This window comes from Cygnus atratus, chromosome Z (genome assembly GCF_013377495.2).
Source record: "Cygnus atratus isolate AKBS03 ecotype Queensland, Australia chromosome Z, CAtr_DNAZoo_HiC_assembly, whole genome shotgun sequence".
In the NCBI taxonomy this organism is placed as follows: Eukaryota; Metazoa; Chordata; class Aves; order Anseriformes; family Anatidae; genus Cygnus; species Cygnus atratus.
In genome coordinates, this window is record NC_066396.1 from 37,397,910 (window position 1) to 37,420,876 (window position 22,967).

At 37.7% G+C, this 22,967-nt stretch overlaps 1 protein-coding gene and 1 long non-coding RNA gene across 3 annotated transcripts in view; one reads left to right on the forward strand and one right to left on the reverse strand.

Annotated features, from left to right (window-relative positions):
* LOC118253757 (uncharacterized) overlaps window positions 1-22,779 on the forward strand; it is a 32,979-nt gene extending 10,200 nt beyond the window's left edge. Inside the window, exons 2-4 of the long non-coding RNA XR_004780518.2 lie at window positions 10,577-10,793; window positions 11,608-11,664; window positions 20,701-22,779. This is a non-coding gene — a long non-coding RNA (uncharacterized LOC118253757). The remainder of the gene's footprint in view (window positions 1-10,576; window positions 10,794-11,607; window positions 11,665-20,700) is intronic.
* Window positions 1-22,967, reverse strand: part of PCSK5 (proprotein convertase subtilisin/kexin type 5) — a 251,843-nt gene that overhangs the window by 85,754 nt on the left and 143,122 nt on the right. For both annotated transcript variants that reach the window (XM_035558486.2, XM_035558488.2), the window contains exons 10-12: window positions 16,946-17,049; window positions 1,921-2,038; window positions 656-844 (exon numbers count right to left, since the gene is read on the reverse strand). In XM_035558486.2, the coding sequence (XP_035414379.1) occupies window positions 656-844; window positions 1,921-2,038; window positions 16,946-17,049 (411 nt within the window). The remainder of the gene's footprint in view (window positions 1-655; window positions 845-1,920; window positions 2,039-16,945; window positions 17,050-22,967) is intronic.

Genomic DNA, 22,967 nt, shown 5'->3' on the forward strand with positions numbered 1-22,967 from the left:
ACAGCTGAGGGTCAGGAAGACATGCAGTTCTCCAGAGCTTTACAGTCACTGTATTGACAAATTTGGCTGGGATGATATGGATATGAATGTGGGGCAGTCTGGAAAGCTAGCAAACTCCTATTCATTAAAAGTCCTGAAGAGGGTGGAAACTGGCGACACCAGGAGTCATAGCTGTATTCACAAAGCTTAAAGAAAATAGGAGTAGAGAATTACTATTCTATCTGATTTTTATTACTAGTGAACAAAGGATAAGAAAAGAGAGAAATGAAAAATAAGTGCCAAGAGTATGGCAGAAGCACACATCCATTCGGCTTCAGTTTCCTTCTGTAACACTAAGCCTGTTACTATTTTCTTCAGAATTTCCAGCCATTAAATAATTGGTGAGCCACACAAGGGTATGAAAATAGACTAATCTTTGTTTTAAAGATGATGATCTTCAGCAGATTTACAGCTTACACATCTATTAATAAAGACAGAGATTTACGTATTTGAGTTCATTTGCACTTCATTTTCTCCATCTTTCTCTGAAAAAATGATTAGCCTGTATCTGTCAGGAAACCTATGGTAATGGCTTGACTATTCTTTGCTGATGCTGCAGTCTCAGTGCAGGCTCTGCACGCTGACTTGACTGTGAAGTTGCGTTGTCATACTGTACCTGTTGGCCAAGAGCTGTGATCTAGTTCCGGAAGGAGAGGTTAGGTAAATTGCCAAGTCTCCACGTCGAGGGTGAGTAATGGTGATGCGCACAACAACGTGCTCCAAGTAGATCACGTGGTGGTTAGGATTATCTGAACAGCCAGTGGCTTTGTAAATTGAACGGACAACACTGTCGGGTCGTATTGTTCTATAATGTAAACATATAAAACAACATCAGCATTTCTTGCTTATTCTGTAGAATAAGACAACCCGATCACTTTTGCATAGTAGTGAATGTCTTTAGTTTTAACACTTATTTCCCAGCAGAAACACACCACAGTGTAATTTTACTGCAGCTCCTGGCAACTGCCTGGCTTTCTGTTAAGGGCTATGCTGATATGTCCACATGTTAAAAGAGGGTTGTGAAAAACCTGTAAAAGGAATAAGCCTTTGGGACAGAGCATTTTTGAGGATTAGTGGCCAGCTGAGAATTGTTGGGATTGTCATGGGATCACAGCTGCTTGTTAAGCCCCAGGAAATGCCTGGCATAGCCATAGTCCTTGCTTACGTAATAGCAAGTATTACATGTTATCTGTAGCAAACAGTGGGCAACCAGCATCTGACTCAGCTGGTTTAAATTGGCACAGTGTCCTTGCAGACTATAACAGTTATGGGTCAAGGCTGTCAAGTATATTTGTCAAACAAAAAGTATCCACAATGACCTTAATGCTTTGGAAACATGCCTTGTGTCTGATGCTTTCTCTGTAGTCACAGAGTGCACATACAGAACTTTGATCTTAAGCCTGGTTCTATGGAAAACCTATCCTAGCAAGCAGACAGCAATTTAGTCTTAGCCTCTAGACAGACTCTCTTGAGACTGCCTGAGAGAGATACTATCATGTAAGGTTTTAATGACAAGAGTATTTACCTGTCAGACCCCCAACAGATAAGTTTGTACTCATCTTACAAAGGTGACTGCAGTGCACTCGATTGGACATTCTTCTTCTTAGACATTCTTCTACTTCTATACCAGTATTGATCAACATCCAACCTGGCTTGTTCTGTACCTTCAACTTCTGGGGCATTCTTTAAATTAGGGCCCTTTTTCCAATTGCTATGGGGAACAACCTTTATAGACAAATGACCTGAGATCTGTGAAGGTGACAGGGATCCCCAGTGTAGCTTTCAAAATCATACATTAAACACAATGCAAGGGAGGGTTAAATTATACCCAATTTCTTTCCACAAGTTTATGCCAGCAAGAGTTTTGGCAGCGGGTATTACTTGATTTGCCGATCCGTGTTCTCCACACACACATGCTGTGGAGGGACCGTTGTCCACTTTTCTGCCTCTATCACCATTGCTTCAGCATCCATCAGTCCAAATCCATAGAGGTGGCTCACTGCAAGACACAAACAGAACAGTTGCAATTATAGCATAAAACCTTGATTTTCATCATAGGCTAATTCCAGAGAGTCAGATCCTAAAAGAAACTGCTTCTTTACCACCTATCCCTTGCCTTCACAGAAAGCTCAAAAATCTCCTGGCCTGGAAAAATAATGTCTAATTTGTTCACTGAATCTGTTCACTGCTTTATTAGAGAGACAACAAATGACCAGCACAAAGCATGGACAAGAACTACAGAATGCCAGGCAGTATAAGTGCCTCGGATTGCTCCTTGTCCACGTGCCCTAATTCAGCCCAGGCCTCTTACATAATGTAATGTTGAAAGGTGTAAAGAAGGTGAGGAGGGCTATCTTTGTTACTCAAATAGCAAGCACATGCATGCACATAAATATTGAAGGTAACTGAGACAGTGTATTTAAGAAAGATCAGACTGTCTTTTATAGATGTGGTACGCTCTTAACTTTCTTGTGTGTAAGCAGCGTGTGGATGGTCTCCTATTCCTGTATGCAGTATGCTTCCCACTGTCCAGCCAACCAGCTAGACCCAACCTTTCCCTAAAGTTGCCTGCATGATGAAGGTGAGAAGCATGGCATCTGAAGTCCAGTGTTTTAAAGATAATCTTGTTCTTATGCAATGCTTATGTCAGGAAGATTCCTCCCTCTACCTCCTTTTCACATCTGCAGATGAAGGACTGTGAAGTTACTGCTGGAGACAGCTGTTGACATTGTTGCTGACCTCTGATGTTACCTACTGCATGGACTGCACACACAGTGGTACTGAGCACTCCACTAGCACTCTGCTAACACTCATACCTAGAAGTTACTACCTCACCTCTACCTACCCTTCCTTCATGCTATGGAGAACCATCAACGGTTCCCTTGCAAGAAACTCAATGTCTTTAATGCCTGAATGCCCTCTACTAAAAGAAGCAAAATGCTTTAAACCATCAGCTTTTTAGGATACAAAGGACTGAACTTTCAAATGTTCAGCAACATGACAAGACATTTCCTACAGACCTGTGCCAATCCTGTATCTCTAACTTCTTGCTAATTTTTAAGAGTACTTGACTTCGTGTAACTGTTTTGGGCATTCCAGCAACTCACAAAGACTAAGAAGATTCACTTACTGAATCAGCTGTGTTTTGTTTGTTTGCATGTTTGTTTTGTTGCTGGTCCAACCAAAACAGAAGCTTGCAAATAGATGTTGATGAAGTAGAAAGAGCTGCTAACTGTGTTGATTTTTTGTGACAAATTGGTGCTCTTTGTAAAGTCCTGATGGGAGAAGGTAAAAGAAGAAAAGCTACCAGAGGAAGGAGTTTAGATCACAAATAACACTGTATTAATACATCAGTTTTACTTGCTTCCACAGTGCTACCAGAAAACCCTCAGAAAATCCTAAGCACTGTTTTAATCAGTAATGTGACAAGGCATGGTGCAAGTTTTTCCAAGTGCACTTTGCAGCGGCTTTCAGAAAGCAGCCTCCATTTATTGCCAAACCAGAATTCACAGGACTCTCTCCAAAGAAAACCCAACCTTGTCTAACAAGTAACAGTTCAAAGCATAAAAATAATCAGTGCTTAAGGATCCTATCTTCCAAATATGGCAGCATCTAATACTGTCTGGAACTACCAGCCAAAGAGGGTTCCTCAATGGAAAATGGAAAATCCTGTAAGGTGCAATGACTGTGTAATGAACAGTGGGTTTTTGTTGTTTGTTTTTGTTTTTGTTTTTTCCATCTCCTTTTTCCCTCATTCCCAAACTGAAGTGCATATAGCATGGAAATGTTCATTCTGAAAGAACTGAGCACAGCTCTTCCGCCAAAGGAGACAGGTACAATTTTCAGAAATGAAACACAATTACTAAAATATATGAAAATAGTTAAATTCAGCCTTCCTTCAGAATTCTGAATTCTCTTTAATATACACCACAAACAAATTGATGGGGAAAAAGATGTCCTATTTTTACATGTCTGTGGAGGCATCCAGAAAAAGGGCAAGGAAGGCTTAGATAGAGAAATTGTATTGTGAAGAGGGTTTCTGAGATGGAAATCACCTTGCTTATAGACATCAGCTTGTAAAAACTGCATCTGCATGTTTATCTATGGAGTCACTCTTCTATTCTTAGACTGCATCTATTGCTTTGCTATTTAAAATTTTAGTTAATAATCATTGTCTGCTCAGAAGAGAAGTGGGAGGAGCAAGAGTATTAACTCATGTGGTCTGTAACAGTAAACAGTTGCTCTGTATAGTATCACATTTTGACAGCGAGGGTTTAAATTTTTATGAATGGAAGGAACCTTTGAGCTAGTCCATAGAAAATACACTTTTAATTCCTGAAAGGAAACAATCTACTTCAGTGCTTGGGATGTCTGTAGTGCTGTAAGTTGCTGTGTCTTCAGCCGATATGTTGACCTGAAAGAAGAGACAAACTTCTCCTTAACTCCCTTTGTTCACCCAGAAATGAGGTCAGAAGAGCACTTAACAATGCCACCATGACAGACAGTGAGCTTCTGACTAAAATTTAAAGTGGCTTTTAAGCCAGCAAACACTAGAAATGCCCTTTTAGCCCTGATATGCGCATTAAAAAAATAAAAACAAAATCTAGTGAGTGAACTTTCTACCTTTCTAACTCTAAAAATTACTTTCAAGATAGTTGTGCTCATTTTTCATTCAGGAGAATTTTTTTTTCACCCGAAGTTATAGGGTTGTGTTGATTGTCCATGACAATTATGACATTCAATGCCTAAACTCTCTTGCATGAGAACAGAGGTGGGAGTAAAAAGTTCTGCACCTGCTGGCTTTTTTTTTTTTCCACAGTTAAAACAAAAATACATTTTTTTTTTTCTTGAAAGGCCTTCCAATTCAAATCAAAACATCCTGACAGTCATGGGTGCTCCTAAAGCCTTCCATGGCAGAAGCTTCCAGACAGCTAACATTTGGCTGTCTGCAATGTTTGCACTTCAAAGCCCTTGATCCAGTGGGTTGGTTAGCAGCTGCAGGTACCAGGAGAGGCCCATCATTTTCAAAGACTAAATAATAGCAATTTAAGAAACCATCACAGAGTTAAGAAAAGTAGCTGATCCCCCGTGTCTCGGAGAAAAAAGCAGATTTTGTCTCTTACTGCCTTCAAATTGCACCCCTTCGTCTGTGTATGTGATGGTACTGCTGTGAACTCAGTGCCAGAGTGCCTCTCCCAGAGGGAAAAAATGACCTTGATGGTCTACAAAGGGCCATAAATGTCTTCTGGTAAGCAACTGAAACAGCCATTGATTTGTATGCAAATGGTACTGAGCTCACTTCTATTAACACTGATAGGAAAGCTGTATCTGAAAGGTACTGATGACCGCAGAATAAGATAAGGTAACTGCGAGTGCAAAATGCCCCAGGACCTTGCACTGAAGTGCTCTACATTATCACTGCTGTGATTTAGTACTAGGCTTGATTGTTGCTAGGAATCATTGACCATGTTAGGGGAGGTACAGGGCTGTTCTGCAAGAAGATATTTTGCTTTCAGAGATGGAATTGGAATGTGAAACTGGTGTAATGTAAGCTGGTGGTTAAGAAATAGCTCGTTTCTCTTGTCGAACTTGAGGGCTGAGAACTGTGATCTCCTTGTGCTCAAAGTATCGATGGGCAGAACTATTCTTGAATCCTCCCTCTACTCACACAGCAATGCAAACTGACCTATTTCTATTTTTGCAAAATCACAGTCATGCACAAAGCTTTACAGATGCAGGACTAGTTTCAGAGAAACTCCTGGAACACAAAGTAAATATTGAGTTTTAGCTGATCTCTTTACTCTTCTTATCATTACAGAAAATAACATTTCCCAGAGCTAAAGTCCATTTATTTATCCCTAGAGCAGTTCCTCTATTAGTGCAGCATGAAACCAAGGCCTGCTCAGCTGCTGGATAGACTTCCCCAGCTTTTCATAATCCCTTTGTTTTTGTCTGAATCTGCTATTGAAAATTCAGTAACTTTCTTATTTATGTACAAAGAAGATGCAAAGCTACCCCCAAATCTAAAGGCAGAATGTATATCCCACTTGACTGAGAGAAATATGAATGGCTGGAGCTGATAAATCATAACACAGCATCATGCAGACTGCAGGAAACCTGTGCACAGACACTGATAATACAGCACTTCCAGTGCTTCAGTGTAGCTAAACTTGATTTGTTAGGCTGGAGTTTCATTGCCTGTCATCAAGATCTCTCATCAGTAGCTTAGATGCTAAGCCTTCCTTGCTATTTTGCTCATCTGATGAAAAACACTTTAGAATATTTTCTCCTCACTATAATTTTGTCCTTTAATTTTCTATACCATGAAAGCAGCATCAGAAATATAAGCATTTCGTACACACACATCAAGTACTTAATGATTCTGAAATGTCCATAACTTCGGTTTTTCAAATGAGGATATGCAGCTGTCCTCAGCTAGATTTAGCTGTTTGGTATGTAAATTATGGTCTGTTCATTTATGCTACCTTAGGATCTTGCTTCAGACTCATCCAAAAAAAAAGCTGCAAAATAAGAGTCTAAAATGCCCCTTATACTTTGATTTTCTTAAATGTTGCTTAGCAAGACTAGAAGATGTGAGACTCTTATGTTACTTTCACCAGATAAATACTTCAAATCAACATACAGTAGCATGTCTTTTATGTTTGATAGTTTATTTGCAGATATAAAGCTCTAATTCTATATTACTTTAAGTTTCTGTTGTTTGCTTAGTATATAAGAATGCTTCACATTGCAAGCAGAAAAGAGAGTCTGAATAAAACTAATGGACAAGAAGGGAGAAGTGCTACAATGGGACAATGCTTAAACTATTTTCATTTTGTTTTGTCTTGTATTAACTTGTATTAACTAAAAGAGCATTGATCTTGAATGAGAATTCATCTTGTTTCGGCCATATCCTTAACTCTAAATTCCCTGTTTTGTGTCAACCTATGACCAGTAATCTGTGATAACTGGATGTGATTTCTGAAACATATAACTGCTTTGCAAGCCAATAACACAAAAGTGCAAGAACATTCTTTTTTACTCTTTGTTATAAAATCAAATCCCTCATGATTTTTACATTAAGTACAAGATTTGAAATTTTATATTTTATAGAGAACCAAACCTTACATTTTTCTACTTAAGGACAAAACAAATAACAAACCCAGTCCCCCCTTCCCGTATGATTCCCTTAAGTCCAGGTATCTTTAAAGACTCAGCAGGGATGGAAGAAAATTGAGTTCTTAATCTTACCATCACACTACAGGAGGAATTAAAGGACAGAAAATTGTCCAATAAATTTGTCTTAAAAGTAGCAGCTACAAAGATGCACAATGAGAAACTAAGGAGTCCAGAGGATAGCAGAATATGTTGATTAATCTCCTAGTTGTGTTCATGTCAATTACTGATTTTTGTATCAGTACAAATGATTCCACCAATAATATAGTAACTGTGGATCAACTTGACAATTGATTTGCTGCCCCCTCTCCCCCCCCCAAAAAAAAAAACACACACCACAATCACTCCTCTAGATTTTACAGATTTGTCTGATTGAAAGCTCCTATTCACTGATAAGTAAATTATGGACCTTCCAGGAGCACTAGTGGAACAGCTAGTAGAAGCTAAACCTCCTGCAACCAGTGTACCTTTGTTTCTGTATGTAAATCTGACAGTACGCTGAGACTGCTGACACAAAAAACAGACCTAAAATACACAACCTTAAAACATCAGGGAATTAAACCTAAGATCATATTAGTATTCACACTTTGGCAGTATTTATCTGCTTCAGGAATTTAAAATGTGGTTATTAAGCATAGCTACTGGTTGACAAAGAGGACTAAGAGCAAATGGCACTTTTGGGGCACCACAGTCAGCCTTTACTAATACTTATAGTAAGTACCACCCAAATGTTTCCCTCTCTCATGAATGTTAGCAACCTCAAGGCAGAGTTCTCTGGTCTTGGGATTCAGCCATCTCACAGTCAGTGGTCAGCACTGACCACCCCTGGGTACCCAGCATGGCCCTGCCAGGTTCTCCCCTGCATACAGCAAGGCCCAGGCAAGTATCTGATTCACTTCTCAGAGCTTGCTTAGGTATGGTTAGGTCATGTTGTACTTAGAGCACATGGTACCTACTGTGCCCTGCACATGGGGACATTTTCCCGAGTGTCAAAGTACCCATGTACTTTGCTGAAAACCTCAGCAGAGTGACCAGGAAGACTGGTTTGATTCTCTGCCTCTAAAGGAGCAGGGTTGTGACAGAAGAGGAAAACTGACTATTGCTGGCTGGTGATGGCTAAGATGGACAAACTGCTTCTTCTCTGATCAGCATTTGGTCATGAATCATAAAGCCTTTACTGAAGACATTCATTTATATTGCCTAAAATATGCCAGTTTACGTGAATAGAATAAATCTAAGGATTATGTGAGTTTAGAAGGGGGAAAAAAAGTTTGCTGAAATAAAGTTGGCTAGGGACCACCTACAGTAAAAGAAACTATATCTTTCTAACTCAGTGATAGTCTTTTTTATGTAATGTTTTCTTCTGAAAGGCACGAAGATCCATTTGCAAAACATGGCAGCTTGCAAGTTTTCTTTAAACAAAACAAGTTAGTTTGGGATTGCACCATGGAATACTTTTTAAGAAAATGTATTAGTTTCCTTTATTAGGAGCAAGTTTACCCTCAGAGGTACATTTAGGATTCCCCAATAACTTAATAAAAGCAGCCAAATGTCATTTTACTCTATCAAACAATAAAAACACATTTTGGTAAGAGCCGCTATGCTAGGCTATGTGTCAGAACAGATGATGACAGATGAGGTAAAGAGACTGTAAGAGGAAATGCTGACAGACTGTTAGCAGGAGACACAAAGACAGCAATTCTATGCTGCCAGGTGTATCAGACACATGGTGTAGAACATCCTCCTTGTTCTGTCTTGCACAGCGGCTGTGTCTGTTCTGAAGTATTGGTGCTCCAGAGGGACATTTAAACTCAAACTCATTCCTGACTAAGCACAGGGCTGCAGCAGATTTCAGCAGAGGAAGGACACACACAAATGTGCAGAGTTTTATTGAAGTATATTGCAAATTATTTAATAACAATGGTGGTGATTTTTCTAACTTGAACAACACTAACTTCACCCCAAAGCAGCAAAAATACTAATTTGCTAAGAAGACTTCACGTGGTCCCTATAGAAATATGTGGTAGGTTTTGATCAATAACCCAAAGCAAAAGGAAGTTAAACATTCAGCCAATTTTATGCACATTGCTGGATCAGTAGCACTGGTAATAGACCTTGTGGGTGAATTTCTGTATCTGTTGAGTTAAAAGCAACACTGATGAGCTGATTTTTCCAGAGAGAAAAAGTGCTGTAGTTACACACAGCTTCAGACATTTAACTGACCTCAGTTGTCCTACAGTAGCATGCGTCTTTCCCTATTAATACTACATGTTCTAGATCCTACTAAGATGCTCTAGATGCTTAAAAGACCAAGTAGCAGATGGCATGAACTGCTTCCTAACCAGCCTGAATCCTTGGCCCACTGAAGTAGAGACACTCTGATAATAAACAACTGCCAGTTTTATTGTTATAGCAGAACACTGAAGCAATGCAACAGCAATGAAGAGCTTTGGTGATCCCAAAGGCAAGTGTTGTTCTTAAAAAAAGATAGAATTACCCCATGCATAAGATGCTTACCACTGCCGTGGACGTAATACAAGTACAGCTAGACTATTACCTGGAACATCCTCACAAACATTCTGCTTCAACAGTTAGCATGTAAATGGTTCATGCAACTGTATATAACTTTTAGGGGTTTTCTTTTAAAATGCAGTCTTCATTGTATATAAGTGTTCTACTCTGAAGAATTGTATCAGCTTATCATTCACTTATTAAATTCATAGGTCCTGGCTCTTCTTTCTTAAGACTGTAAAATAGAAATCTATACTTCAAATTAAGTGGTAGACTCTTAGGTTATGAGTCCATAGGGGAAGACTTTGTTCCTCTATTCTCCCTACCTCCCTGTCCCCCAAACCTTTTCAGAGTTTTGCTAAAGGTCTGAGTTAGGCTTGCTGAAAGAAAATAACGTCAAAAGTTATAATTCCCATGGTATACATCCTGTTAGTGCAGACAGTCCACTTTGCAATGTCTGGAATATTAGGAGTTGCAGGGTATAGTAGTTGTACATAGCTTTGTATCTAGGACAGATGGACATCAAGTCTGTCAGTTGTTCAGCAGAGGTACTGTCTTTTAAAATTCTTTGTCTATTGAGCTGATCATGGATTGGTGACAATTCTGAGTGCTATTATAATAGAAATTTAAAGCCTAATTTTGCCTTTTGCCTGCTGTTACTCCTGTTTTAGAACCATTTCATTTACATTTTAAAATAGGTGTAAATTGGACTCACAATATATGATTCCAGGAAAGCAACCAACTGTAACACAAAATGTCAATCTACTTTTTCTTTATGTATCCCAGCACAGGCCTGAAGTTTCTGATTATATTCTATTTTAAATTCACAGTTCCTTTCCTTGCTTTTCAGAGCCAGCAGGGAACAGAGTGCTTCAGAGCGGATGAGTAATGAGAAGCTTTGACAATGAAGAGTTTGAGGCTGGGAGAAGTAATGACACCTCCCTGGCTTCTCTCAGAGATTCCCTCTTCTACTTTGTACTTCTCCATCTCTGGAACTATACAGATGTATTTCTGATTTTACACCTTTCAACTGAAAGCAACATTGGGTGGATCTCACTTTGTGCTAGGTAAAAAATAATATATCCAACAACCATGACTGAGGCTGCAGAATCCAATATATTTTCCAGCTACCTTCCCCAAATCCCAAAGAGGTCTTTTAGGTCTCACTCAAGACCAGCATAGTTTAGATACACTGCTATTTGTTTGGGTCTAACATATGAAATACTGAAACAGTCCTGATGCAATTTTAATATTACATTTTCAAAAACATTATTTGTAGCTGCCAGCTGAACTGTTACATGTGGAAAGGAAACAAAAGCCATCAATAAAAGTTGCAGTGACCATAAAATAAAAAGCATGAATCATTTTAAACTTGCTGCTAAAAAAACAAAAAACAAAAAACAAAAAACATGTTTTTATGCTCTTTTTCCTCCACCATCTTCATTTCCAAATCCCACCACCCCATATCTTTTCTAACTACAGCAATGGTCTTTGTTAGAAGTCATGATAAACTTTATGGTATTGACCTCATGATTCCTGTGATATTTAAAGATGGCTGTGGGATTCCTGAGGGCACAGACCTTTTTCTATCTTACATATTCTGTCTGCTGGGGTGACACTTCTGCTCACTGTTAGACTAGCTATTAATTTTAATTCCCTGTTGCTAAACTAAATGGTGTCCTGATGACAAACAACCTCCAAGCATGGCAAAAAGCATTCAAATGAATGTAAACAGTTCAACTAGTGCAATACTAATGCCTGTCTATGTAGGTGAGTGCTAGTCTTTCTCTCAGACGTTATATCTGCCTTTGCTGAAGTCTAGGTCAAGTACATGTAAGATAAAGCTGGATTGTCTTTCTGAACACACATTTACTTTTCCAGAACTCTTGCTCCCAGCTGCCTATTCAAGATTCTGGTTTGTGGAACCCTTTGTAAATGGTATGTTATATCTTTGTTTCCATTTAAATATAATTTCAACAATATTAAAATCCTGTGGCTTAATGACTGGTAAATAGGACTCTAGGTGTCAGGTTCTTCTGATGTTACCTTTACACTAGTAGTTTAGAGAATGGCACTACTGAGCTGGAGCTTTTTTCAAGAACTAATGCATTTGGATGCAAAATCTGACTTAATGGGATTCCCTGTGTGGTGGATAGTTGCAGAAATACATCTGTGGTGCCTTGGCAATGAAGCCATGGGCCTCTGGAGAGGAGCAGGTGGTCAGAAGACAAGGTGCTAAGGGTATTCCTGGTGAGGAAACAAGTGCCTTGAGCCAACAGAGCCCTGGGAGAGCATGATAAACATGTCACATGTGAGAGAGTTTGCATTTGCCCATGCTCTTCAACAGGTTGAGCAGGTAATTTACTGACAGCATTCTAAGCTGTCAACCTGAAAATATCAGCTTTATCTTTTAAAAGATTAAAAAAAAAAAATCATTAGTCCAGCTTGCATAGGATATAGTCTTCTTCATTCCTACGAAGTAAGACCAATGCAATTTCATGTGTTTGTTGTCAGATTGCCATACCACCCCAAACTGGGCCCTTACAACAGCCAAACTCAAAGCCCATGTTCTGCATGCTCCATGTACCATGTGCATGGTGTTATGGCTGGGTAGGAGTTGCTATTGGCTACTAATGCTGTATGTAAATGTCAGCTGGCAGCTGTAAGACTGAAGGCCTTTTGATAGATGAATGGCTTTGATTGGTTGACATACCAGCTCATGAAATGCTTTCTGTTTTTCAAAGTCTTAAGCCAGGTTCTAACAATGATTTCAAAATATAATTTAAAAAATATTTAAAATATGCAGCAGGGTATTTATGAATAGCTTGTCGTCTCTGAAATATGCATACTGTTGTGAAGACTTTCTCACACAAATCTGAATTTCAGCTTGGTTACTCATCACCCTACAACAATTCAAATCTGGGCAGTCATAGGAACACAGATAGTCTCATCTCTTCCTCATTATCAGAACTGGTAGTGCCCTGCTCACAACAAGAATGATGACTAGTTTTATTAAAATTTATAATTAAACAATTATATTAAAAGGCCATAAACCATTAAGTGAGCACTTCTTTCCTAAAGCAGCAGAAACTTTGATTAATCTAAAATCTAAATGGATGAGACTTATCTCTGCTAGTCTGTCACACCCTGGCACAAGAGATAACTCAGTTTCTGTAGGAGAGTAACTCCACTGGGCTGGGGAACGGCCCAAAATGAAAAAAAAAGGGTCTAGAGTTTTGATTTTCCTTTATCTTTCAGTAGCGTTTTATTTCACTGTACTGAAATGTTATTATCCATACTTTAGAGCCATGACGAGTGAAGGATGTTCTCTAAAAATCTCCCTGCAAATTTGTGCTATTCCTTCACTCCAAATGGTCTGTTTCCCCAGAGACAGTATTTGACAGTATTTGGAGCTTCGCTTACATATAAAGAATTGTTCAGATGATTTGATCATTGTTCATAGAATTGCAGTGTTTCATTCTGTATCTTTCAACCTAGAGACAAGTTGGCATTAACATAGCATTCCCTTTTTATGAATGCATTTGCATGCTCTGTTGTTGACCAAACAATAGACACAACAAGGAGCCTTTGCATACCGATCTGCCATAGCAAAACCAGACCAACTATTTTGGTATCTTCACAAAAACAGATGTTCTCTAGTATTTTTGCATATAATCAGTTAATTAACTGTTTTAGTTATAAAATGTAAATCTGATTTTGAAGTGAAATAGACCATTATGTATCCCTATCTAGTGACAAATATTACTTACAACTGACTAGACCAGAGAATACTCCAAAATAAGTATCCAAGTCTTTCTTCTTGAGACTGCTAGGTAATAGGTTCCTGAGTAAAGATGCATGCACGTTGGCAGCAAAACAATAATACAAAAAAATTACCAGGAAAAAATTCCTACATGTTTCTGGCTTAATTCTATTGACATGCATTTAATGAATGCTGTTTACTTGCCAGAAAACTAAACAAATATGGGCATTGCTTTAGCAAATCGAGTGGCTGGCTCAAGTGCTTTTCATGAATTAATCTTTCTTTTTATGAATGTAAGACATAAAAAAACAGAGATCTTGCAACCAATAATGATTGCTCCTTCTGTGTGTTCTGCAATGGAGAAACACTGCAAGGGACTACAGTGAGGGACAGTGTTGCCATGCAGCCCAGCAAAACAGCCCACTGAAAAGCATGCTGACCCACTTTCAACTACCAGCTCTTGCTGACCCTTTGTTGAGAGAAAGGTTCTTCCAAGTTTTTGTTGTTTTTACCCTTTCAGCTCTTCTTTCTAAAGGAACAAGCCGGTCCCTCTCTTTCTCTTCATTTTTTCTTTCTTTTCCAGATGCATAGAAGAAAGGCAGATTGTTTCTTGTGACTGCCTTTACTTTAGTTAATTTAGAAAAAGTCTTCCGCCCCTTCTCCTGTTAAGAACATGCCCTGGAAGAAATATGGATCTTGCCATCAACAAAATTATGATACAATTCCTTGAGGAACTCAGTCTGATCAGAGTAATTCATCTACAAAAAACCATACATTAATTGTTACTCTTGGCAACAGTGAAGGATAATAGTGTAATATTATACTAAATATTGCCACGTGCAGTAGTAAAAAAACTGTTTCAGCCTTTCCAGCAGCGGTGTGCAAACCCCCTTTTGAGTTCAGGTTTGGATGTTGTGATTTAATCTAAATCTTTTGCTTCTCCTACTTCCAAAAGCAACAGAGGTTTAAAGAGAGCTGGATTTTATTGGAACCATTTGCTCAGCCTAAGTTGCCAAAATAATTTAGTTAAAACTGGTGCTTTTATTTGGGTTAAAGTTGATTCCTGAGCTCCACAGAGGTCGAGGCACTCAGTTTGTCTTCCTCTTTTTCAATTCCACCATGGAGTCTACAGCAGAGCTCTGCCAGGTCAAGTTGTATTTCCTGAGTTCCAGTCACCCATCTGAGCTTACCTATGTTCATGATTTTGCAAAAGTGGAGCAGAAAACTTTTTCAGCCCTTTTCCTCACAATTTATCTGCTACAATACATAGAAAAATGTGTGGATCCAAGGATTCAGAATAAGCAGGCGCTAGTGGTGTAAGAGTGCAAACCCTGCTGCCACTGCTGCTACTGCTGGTGCATTAGTGTGAATTCTCCTTAGCTAATGAGTGACAGCTGCTGTGAAATGCCTTACAGGGTATTTGGCTCTCTTGGGCAACAAGTGGAAAAATATAAAAATATAGAACTTTGGAAGTGAGCTGGGGGAAAAAACACTCTATTTTATGCTACTTGAAAAGCATTGTTTGAATTTCAGATAGTTCCAACAAAATGATAATACAGTCACAAAGTCCTGCCAAAACTTTTTAAATCCTGGGATATGTTTCACAATAACAAATACTGTAATGTTATTGCAATTAAGGAAGTATCTATTTCTCACTGTATGCGTTTCTGCATGTGGGCATGAGCTTGTTGTAAATGGGACAAAAGCAGGCTCTTGAATGTCAGAACCTTTGCATGGTGAGGGGGCTGGAGTCAAATACCCATTTCTAAAACCATCCTCTGTAGTTAGAGTCTGGTTTGGATCCAAAAATGAAACCTTTTTTTTTTTTTTTTTGGTTCCTATTCAGTTGCAGAAGAAATGTCATAGGTCAGAATGATATATTAAGGATGCTCTATGGTAGCAGTGACTTGTTCTGGAATAGATTAATGCTAGGCTTCAGTTTTAAAGTGAAACCAGGGTAAGGATTTGATGGTTCTTTTTTATTACTTTTTTTTTTTTCTCTTTCAGGAGATCCTAGCACAAAACAGTTCAAATCTCAAGACTTCTACTCATCTTAAAAGAAGTACTGCTGTCTTGAGTGGAATTCCTATAAAAAAGAACCAGAAATAAGCCCTTCTGGTTGTTGTTTGTTTTTTTTTAAAGCAATCCAGACTGAAAACAGTAGGAGTATAGTGAATGGAAATCAGAAGCCAATGCATGTTGAAATACAACACTGGATGGATTAAAGGGCCAGTTTTAATCCATCTTGCAAATGTATTTATTATTTATTTGATGAACCGAGAAAGCCACTCCTTATCCTTGACTACATCAAGAGTGGCCAGCAGGTCAAAGGAGGCAACTGTCCACCTCTACACCACTATTTTGAGACCCCACCTGGAGTAGTGCATTCAGCTGTGGGACTCCCAACATAAGAAAGACATGGACCTGTAAGAGCAAGTCCAGTGGAGGGGCACAAAGATAATCAGAGAGATGGAGAACATCTCTTATGAAGAGACACTCAGAGAGTTGGGGTTGTTCAGTCTGGAGCAAAGACGGCTCAGGGGGGACCTGATAGTGCCTTCCAGTACTTAAAGGGGGCCTGCGGGAAAGATTGCGAGGGACTCTTTACCAGGGTGTGTAGTGATGGGACGAACTAAAAGAAAGTAGCTTCAGATTAGATGAAAGGAAAGAATTTTTTACTCTGAGGATGGTTAGATAATGGAACAGGTTGCCCAGAGAAGCTGTGGATGCCCCATCCCTGGAAATGTTTGAGGCCAGGTTGGATGGGGCTTTAAGCAACCTGATCTAGTGGGAGGTGTCCCTGCCCATGGCAGGGGATATTGGAACTAGATGATCTTTAAAGGTGCCTTCCAGTCCAAACCATTCTATAATTCTATGATTCTACAGTTCTATGATTCTGTGATTGAAGAGTATGATTTTTGTCCAGTTACAAATACTTATAGTTCTGCATTTAATATTATCCTAAATCCTATAAAAAAATTAAATATAAATAATGTAGAGTGAATAATATAAATCAGAAATTAAAAATAGTGTTTCACCATTTTTAATCAAAGCATTTAATGCTATTTTGCCATTTTAAAATTGTAAACAATCCTAAATGAGAACACAGTCTGCATCCAGTAACTGCTGTAGCTTCACTTTATTTTATCAGAATACTGTCTATATGAGGAAAAATTTTAAAACACCTGATTTACTAAATTTTCTCTTAGCAGTGCACAAGATAGGGCTGAAAGAGACTAATTGGATCTGGCCAATGCATTTTGTAGCTGCCATTTTTTATTTTAGTAATTTTAAGAGCTTTCCTTTATAAAAAAGAAGATAGGACCCCTAAGCTTGAGCCTGTAAAGTCTCAAAGCTATGCACAACACAACAAACAAATTACTTGAAATTGGTTCTTCTTCATAAATGTCAAATAAGATGTTGTCTCTGACGGCAAACAAGAAAGAAAGTTCTCACCCTTATAACCAGCTGCATTGGTTTTCCAGTCATTAGCATTCAGATGTCCTGCACGAGAAGTCCTGACAATAATATGCTGTATGTCTCTCCATGTCAGAAATGGACTAGAAAAAGGGGAAATATAAAGTCACAGATTAGATACATTTTATTGGAATGGAGGAATATGAGTCATGAAAGCTAAAAAATATCCGAAAACAAAACAACCCTCACTTCTCTTCCCTGCTCTCCTTTTCCACATTCAAAATAGCATTTCCTAATCTTACAGAATTACTACATGAAATTATTTATACAGCTAGGAGGCTTGCATTAAGCAGACTATAAAGATATATGATACTCCATCGCACAAACTTCTAGTGTTTTGCTAAGTAAGGGAAGATGAAGGAGTACATTTCATCCAGACTTAATTTGTATGACCACCAACCACCACTGTATGTTATGTACCTTGGCTAGTATAAAGGAAAAAAAAAAAGCAAAATGTTGGCTCACTGAAAAGTTTTACTAAATCTTAATAACTGTGTGCTCAAGCTGTCAGTTTCCTTAGACTTGCAGCTCTGACTGAAACTATTTCACATGCTCTGTTATTCATTTGACTGTTATTTGCCTGGTCTTGGTATTCAGTGAGGCTCCATGGGTACTCTTCAAAGATGACCAAACAAACAGCACAGTCTCTAAATAGTTATAGAGCAAGTGCCTGATGACACGGAGTTGTATTCCTTTAACACACTCTTAATAACCTGACCACTGCAATGGTGAAAGAAGATGCCATTTTCATTCTCATTATGAAACTAATATCCATTTATCTTGTATGAATGGAGGAAATCTATAGGGAGTGTGGTGTTCTTGTTGCTCTTAGGTCCACCTCAAGGAGTATTTCTTCTCTTAGGAGATCATTTAAAGGAGCATGGGCATCATAGGGGTATTTTTTCTTTCTTCTCATTTCTGTTTTTGTCTCAGCCATAATAAGAATAGTATTCCATTTAAAAACGTGGTTAAGTAGAGAGAATGAAAAAGTGAGTAATTAAATAACAAAGAGAAAGTACTGCAGCACAGAACACTAGTCAAGTATCATTCTGAGAGAATCATTATTTACCCTTACTCATTGGCACAACTCCACTCTGTTGTAATAATGAAGACAGATCAGAATGAAGTTCTGGTGAAGACCCAGTACTGGCAGTCTACAATGTCCAGCACTAGGCAGTCATTGAAAACCTGGGAAACCTCAGTTCCTTAACACACGCTCTGTTTCTCTGACCAAGAAGTAACCCAGCCTGGCAGAGAAGTGACTTATTCTCAGCACTTATATTTAAGGCTTGATGAGGAATGCTTGTGCTCTGCTTGCACTTGCAGGTAGAAGCTAGAAAAAAGAAACGGTCAAATGAGTGTGGGAAAGTTCAACCCATGAGTGATTGTGAGTGGGTCACTTTTTGGGGTAGGTAGGACATTCCTATCACATGGAGTTACCCTATACTTTTATACCAACACATAGTTGAATTCCTAGAAATTCCAATGACAGATTTCTTTGGAAAGCAGACACGGGGTAACAACAAACATGCAGAAATATTTGACTCTTCTGTATTGAAATACACAGAAAAATCTCACTCAGCTCTCCATCTGAGGTACATAAATGAATGTTGTGTGGGTTGTCATACCATTCACAGTGTTTCACATATTCCAGTACTTGTTATCTCAAAATAATACTCTTTTCAAAATACTTGAGTAGTCAATGCGGTATGGCACTTAACTATAGGAGTAGAAACTTGCTTATCATGTGAGCTGAACTCAAGCTATTAAGAAGCAATCAGTGAATACATGTGATAATCTATTAAAAAATGTGTACTTAATTTTCATCCAAACTGCATCCATTTAGGTTTTCAGGTGATGTATTTCAGCTTCAACAAGCTGTACCTTTAGCAGAAGGTAGTAGGGAAACAGAAGTTACTGCAAACCTGCAGCGTACTTGTTTATAGAAAAACTAGCTCCTATCCTGTCCACATACAGACATATATTGATGTGTACTAACTACTGGGAGTTCACCATTCTGGGTAGAACTACTGAAAATGAAAATCAATTACCTTTCAGAACCATAGTCCATAACTCTGTATAATAAATAAAAACTTGGGATGTGAAGGCCATTCACTCACATAGAACTTATTCTTACACATTCTAAGTTCCAACAGTCTTATAATTCATAAACCTGAAAACAAGTTGAAATTGCCTAAAAATATCAAACTTATTTTATTCAAAGTTGTAAGGAATAATCCAAAGACAGGCACAAAATCATTTAACCATATATTTTTTTCCTGTTTATTTTGCAGAAATATGATTTTATTTCTGGATATATCTTTTCTATTACAGGATATTTCCCAGTGTGTGTGTGTAAACCATGGGTATGCTAATGTAAACTAGCACCTTTCTGCTTACAGCAGGGACACCACAGTATTTTTCTAGAGTCAACACAAAGTCCTTTTCATGCTTGCTATTAAAAGAGGAAAGAGATGGAATAATCTAAAGACAGATGATGATTTTTAAGTGAATCTCTTATTGACTGTAGACGGATTTTTCTGTAATTTTTTCAAAGCTGTATTAATTCATCATCATTTAAATTCTCTCTTTATTTATTTATTTATTTATTTATACAGGACACAAGTGTATTCCTGTGCTTAAGTTATTCTGTTGTTTTTAAGAACAGCTGATGCCTTCTGACCCTAAGCATTCACTAAAACATTAATATGCTCATAGATGCAGATTTAAAATTTTTTTTTTTAAAGTAGAATTTCTCACGATAGACAGTTGGACTAGATGGCTGTAGTTGTTTATTCAGCTGAACTGGTAAGAATGAATGCAAAGTAAAAAAAAGTCATGGAATGTAATGAGCATTCAGGGTTTGTAAGATAGGGTATGCTTGGACAGTCACGTAACATGCTTCAAGAAAAAGAATCAATATGATTTTATACCAGCTCAGGAATTTCACTAGGAGGCTGTGTAAAGTCTTAGAAAAACATGTTTCAGGCCGTCAGGAAGACCTCCAGGAATCCCATGAGCTGCATTCTTTATAAACTGGAATCTAAACAATCTGTTATTCCATAAAGCAAACTGTCCATGCTACTGGTGAAAAATAAGGCACTAAAATACTGCTCTCAACTTTAAAAGGAGACATTCAAGATAGAGCACCATCAGCTGATTATTTAAAGTGGAATGATGAAGCTAGTGGAGGTGGATCCATCTGTCTTCAGACAAACAATTTGAGGCTACAGTGGACTTCACTTGATGACATTAACCTTCAGTCAGAAAATGAGATTATGTCTTAAAATTATGGTTTACTTTTAAAAACATAAATCATGGCAAATCTTGAAAACCGAGCCATTCACTGTTGTATCTACATAATCATGTAACCATAAAAAGTTATGTAACATTTTCTGTGGCAGAAAACCTGTGACCGAAGTTCCAATTTCCAGGACACAGCAAGATACATAGCCAAATCAGTCTGTCAGTTGTACAACTTCCACATAATTTGATTACTGTAAAAGTCATAAAATTTTATGTTTTCTTCTTAATGAATGACATTTTGGGCATATGTATATCAAAGAGATTTAACAGCACAAGAACACTATTCAAATCAATTTCTGTAACACACTACAGAACCTTCACTATACTAAAAATTGAGCTATTGCCAGTTAGAAATTTTTTCTCTATAATAGACACCTCATTTGAACCAAAATAGGTCTGCAATTGTTTGACTTTTTTTTTTTTTTCAGAAACTTCAACCAAAAGAAAAAGGAAGAAAGAAATTGGAATGATGTCAAAATAGCAGTTCATTTGGAGAAAGAAAAAGGATTTTTTTTTTTTAATTTTTTTTTTTTTTAGACAAGACAGTCTAGCAGCCAATTTTGAAGCATCTGGAAAAATCACAGATTTTTCAAAAATTGAAGGTAAGTAAGTAAACAGTTGTTTGCTAGCCACGTGGGCCCCAGATCCAGACAAGATGTCACGGATGTTAATAGATTTACCACTTGATTTATTTCATAAGAATTAATGACTAAAGATCTTGAAAGGAACAAATGCATGAACAAGAACAGTACTAACTCTGCTTGATAGTGGACTGATTTCAAAAACTGGTCAATTTCCTTCCAGAAAAAAAAATATAAATCATGTCTCATCTGAACTTGCCTTGGGATTACACATACCAGACAATACTCAAAATCAAACCAGAATAAGCGAAGTGAGAACACTTACATACAAAAGTACTTGTACAGCAGCCAAAAAATAATGAATGTTGTGTCCTTAACCGACTATTTATACTCTGAGGTACAGCCCTTTTCTTTCAAGCTTCTCAAAATGTTTATAAAACAAGGTAAATGGGAAAAAAATGAAACAGGACAAGTATATAATCACATTATATTACAGTAATATTCATTTGAGATTTAACTGTATCTTTAAACAGGAACAAATATCATTATTCAGACTGCTTAGAAATAGTAGGTCATCATTTTTGGACAAGTTTGATTTCTTCATTCCACAAGTAGTATCCCTAGTGACAATTGGACTAATCTTGGAAAAAGTAAAATATTCAGGCTCTATCTTTTTGCATAATGACACAGTGCCAAAAATAACAGTTCAGAATAAATAATTGGTGCAAGAGAGTAATTAGTAAAAATATCACTCAATATAATGCTGATAGAAATGGGGTGAAGATGCTGTTTGCCTTTTTAGCAATATGATAGGGTTAGCAAGATGAATAATGATTGCTGTATTATCTTAATAACCTGAATTTTGAACGTGACACAGGTGTCCTATCCAGAAAAGATATTTCTTGCCAAAACAGCAGAGGCTTAGGTGAATTGCTGGAAGAATACAATTTATTTTTTTTTTAAATCATTATTATTTCCAAAGAATCAAGGAAAACAAACAAACAAACAACAACAACAAAAAACACTGTATCATGGGGTGGATTAAGAAAAATGATCATCTTTCAATTTATAGCTATCAAATAACCTCTTTTGGAAATCTTCACTATGACAGAACAGACATGGGTAATTACCACTATAAACCACCCAAAAAAGAATCTCTGTGCCCTAGACATCTTGTAGAGCAGTAGGAAATCATTTTCATCATGGATATTTGCATAATGCCAGCCTTAAGGGCCTTATGATAAAGCTATAAACAAAACATAAGAAATACTTTCCTCGTTTATTCACACATTCCCATTACTTACAAATCAGCCAAATTGTCCCATGATATCTACAACCCTATCACCCATCCTAATGACTCCTATTTATAGCCCCATGGACAGGAATATTAGCTGTGCTAATGGGAGTCATTCCTCTTTCCCAGGTCACACAAAGTGTGAGTGTGAAGATGCCAGTTGCAACACAGAATTTTAAGATGGATGAGACATGAAGACTACCTCTAATTGTGGTGCTTATCCTGTGCTTAGGTGTCTAAACAGTATACACCATAACCATTTAATTCCCGAAAATTGGAAGATAAAAACCATGGAGCTCAGTGCTTAACAATCCAGTTGCACATACACAGGACACATAAAATACATGCTTTGGACATGCCTGACACTCCCAGGGGTTCTAATTACCATGTACTCTCTAAATAATTCCATTAAATGTCTGCTAGAAGAGAAAAGGTTATCATATGTTTGCTGATCAGCATGTAGCTCTTTCCCTGTAAATACATATAAATTTTCTGCTTTAGTGGTCTTTTCTTTACCTGACCAGGTAAACCAACATTCATTGAATTAGTATACCAAACAAAACTTTATTTTACTTGGTTGCTGTGAAGTTAGCTGTCAGTTCTCTGCTTACAGCTGCTTTCTGGGTGTCAGAATGGCCTATCAAATAGTTATAATTTCTCCTACTAATTTCTGATTCACATTTAGTTTCATCCAATGAAATCCCTTTGAAAGAAAGCCAGAACAAACTCAAGCCTGGCTAAAGATGAAACTTCCTTAAAAAAATGAAAGACAACCAAAAATACCATAAGTGTAAACAATTAATAGCATTAAATGGCATAC